The sequence below is a fragment of the Penaeus vannamei genome, chromosome 12, assembly GCF_042767895.1.
Source record: "Penaeus vannamei isolate JL-2024 chromosome 12, ASM4276789v1, whole genome shotgun sequence".
Lineage (NCBI taxonomy): Eukaryota > Metazoa > Arthropoda > Malacostraca > Decapoda > Penaeidae > Penaeus > Penaeus vannamei.
This window is the reverse complement of record NC_091560.1, coordinates 10,727,404-10,729,903: the sequence shown is the minus strand read 5'-3', so window position 1 is coordinate 10,729,903 and position 2,500 is coordinate 10,727,404. Positions and strand designations below refer to the sequence as shown.

At 33.4% G+C, this 2,500-nt stretch overlaps 1 protein-coding gene across 1 annotated transcript in view; it reads right to left on the bottom strand.

The window, feature by feature from the left end:
* Window positions 1–2,500, bottom strand: part of LOC113803428 (PHD finger protein 12) — a gene marked incomplete in the record, with an annotated part of 38,764 nt that overhangs the window by 36,178 nt on the left and 86 nt on the right. Inside the window, 1 exon segment of the mRNA XM_070127872.1 lies at window positions 2,215–2,500. This exon segment is cut by the window's right edge and continues 86 nt beyond it. Coding sequence (XP_069983973.1) covers window positions 2,215–2,262 — 48 coding nt within the window.

Sequence of the window (2,500 nt, the reverse complement as noted above, 5' to 3'; positions counted from 1 at the left end):
ATAATAATAATAACAATAAAAACACAATAAATAATAACAATACTAATTGCTGTAAGCAAACCAGAAATGTCATTACAAATAACAGCAATAAAATTTATAAAATAATATGTAACCAACTTGGAATCAGTTTAAATATTAATGATGATGATGATAATGATGATGAATATAATAGCAATAAAAATAAATAATAGCTAAAACCCATACCGAAAACAATATGGGGGGGGGGGGAATCTATAATAAGAAACATGAAACTAATATTAGTCTGTGACATCAATAACTGAGAAGTTGACACAAACACACACCACAGACACAAACAAGTATATCATATAAAGAAAAATAATATCTAGATGTGCTAAAAAGCTTTTTCTTTGCTGTACAGTATAACTATTTGTTAATAATTTTGTGAAACTGATCTCAATCCATTACTAAAACCTATGACATCTTAGAAAATTCATAAATGGAACAATAAAAATATCCTTCATACTTGCATTTGGAATGCAGAAAACCAAAACCTTAGAGATATATAAAATATTCAAGAAAAAAAGTAAAAAAAGTTCCTAACTGGAACATTCTAGTATAATGCTTCTCAATTTAATAACTGTTATAGTGCACATGTATTACTTCATCTTAGTTATTCAAAGCAAACCTATTCCTCTACATAATGAGAAAAATGGACAACAAAGGCAGCACATAAAACATAGAATTAAAGATTTAAATAGGCCTAAACATTACACTTTGAATAACTAACAACTATTATGGGAAGACAAGTTTGAACCAAATAAAATTCTAAATGAGAGAGAGGACATAAAACACACATACAAGGAATATAACCAACCACAAATATAAAAATTTGTAGGTCAAAAATGCAGAGTTGATAATCACATAGACATTATTTAGGCATACAGGAGGTGCATGCAATTTATGGTAAAAATCATTAAAAGATGTTCAAGTTTTCTATGTCTTTTTTGGGAAAAAATTTACCATATTTTCTACCATACTTTTCATTTAGCAGTAAAATAGAAGATGCATGTAGTGGTATTCTAAATAGGACCCTTTTCTTGCAACCATACTGGCAATGTTCTATACAAATAGACATGAAACTCCATCTGTGATGGAATGCCTACAATCTGAAATCCAAGACAATATTGGCACTTTCAACAAGATTTTATATTACAACTATACAATACAATACACAGTAGCAATATTTGTTTCATATACGTGTTCATATTCTAAATTAATGTCAATGGGATAGGCAATGAATAGTTTTGTAGTTATGTTATTTCAATGTTCATTAATAGGAAAATGAGAACCCAACTTTATTTTCAAAGATGCTGATATTGTATTATGAGAAAAGGATTTAATTACTTCATCAGTATCATAAAAAAAATCTGGGGATGGGAGAGACTAACTAATCATGGCAAAGATACATTTTTCACAAAGTTCTATAAGATCTGAGAGGCTAAAGATGATGCACTTCAAAAGCTTTAAAACAAATACCAAGAAATGACGGAAGACTATGGTGTGTTATCTTTTTAACAATTTGAAATAAAAAGATTGTATACTTTGTACTCTATATCATATACATCAATCAGCCATGCTGAAAATTCCCTATTTCCCTCTTAAAAAAAAATGATAACATTTTCCACTCTTAAGCATCACAACACAATAAAAATCCTTTACATATAACACATTCTGAAACTAGACTAGTCTTGGAACATTGCAAATCAAAGTCAACTAACTTCTATGCCTGGTAATCCTATCCAATAAGCATGAATTCCAATCAACTATAAAAAAAACAAGCTTAAGAAACCCAACAAATTAAAAGAATAGCATTAAATCAGCTCTGCAAGTATGTGCCCCTTGTGACAGTTCTTTAGCTTCTTCATATCATTTCCACTATAACAAAGAAATTAGCAAGACAACTTGGTTAAGCTAGGTTGGGGAGCCATCCACTCCTGACCCAACAAATTCCAAGCCGTCTCCTGCTGTCTCTCTATTCTACCACAAGTCTTGATCTCAGCCACAATTCCACCTGACTGCATGATTTAAAGGGTGGAAGGGGCGAGATGCGGTGCTGGGAGGCTCAGACAGGGCCAAAGGGGCTTAAAAAGGGCAGCTGGTGCAAGAGGCGCAAGATGGAGGCGCCGCACTCACACCTCGCCTCATACCTCACACGCCTTCCCTCACAAACATTAGCCTTTTTCTCATACTCACCGGCATAAGCCCACCCATGGAATCCACGTCGTATTCCAAGGAAGTCATGGTCTTGCCTTCTCAACGTCACTAATGGTCGGACAGGGAATTAATGCATGGCAATAATGTATTATGTCTTTCCTCCTTGTACTTCAACGTTCAGCTCAGAGACCAGTCAGAGTCGCTCATTTATCTCCTGATTTCTCTCTTACCACTCCACCAACAGTATCTTATCACTTGTATTTTTGTTCGTATATCATGATGCAATCACATATAGTTCTCTCTCCAGTATACATATCACTGTGAC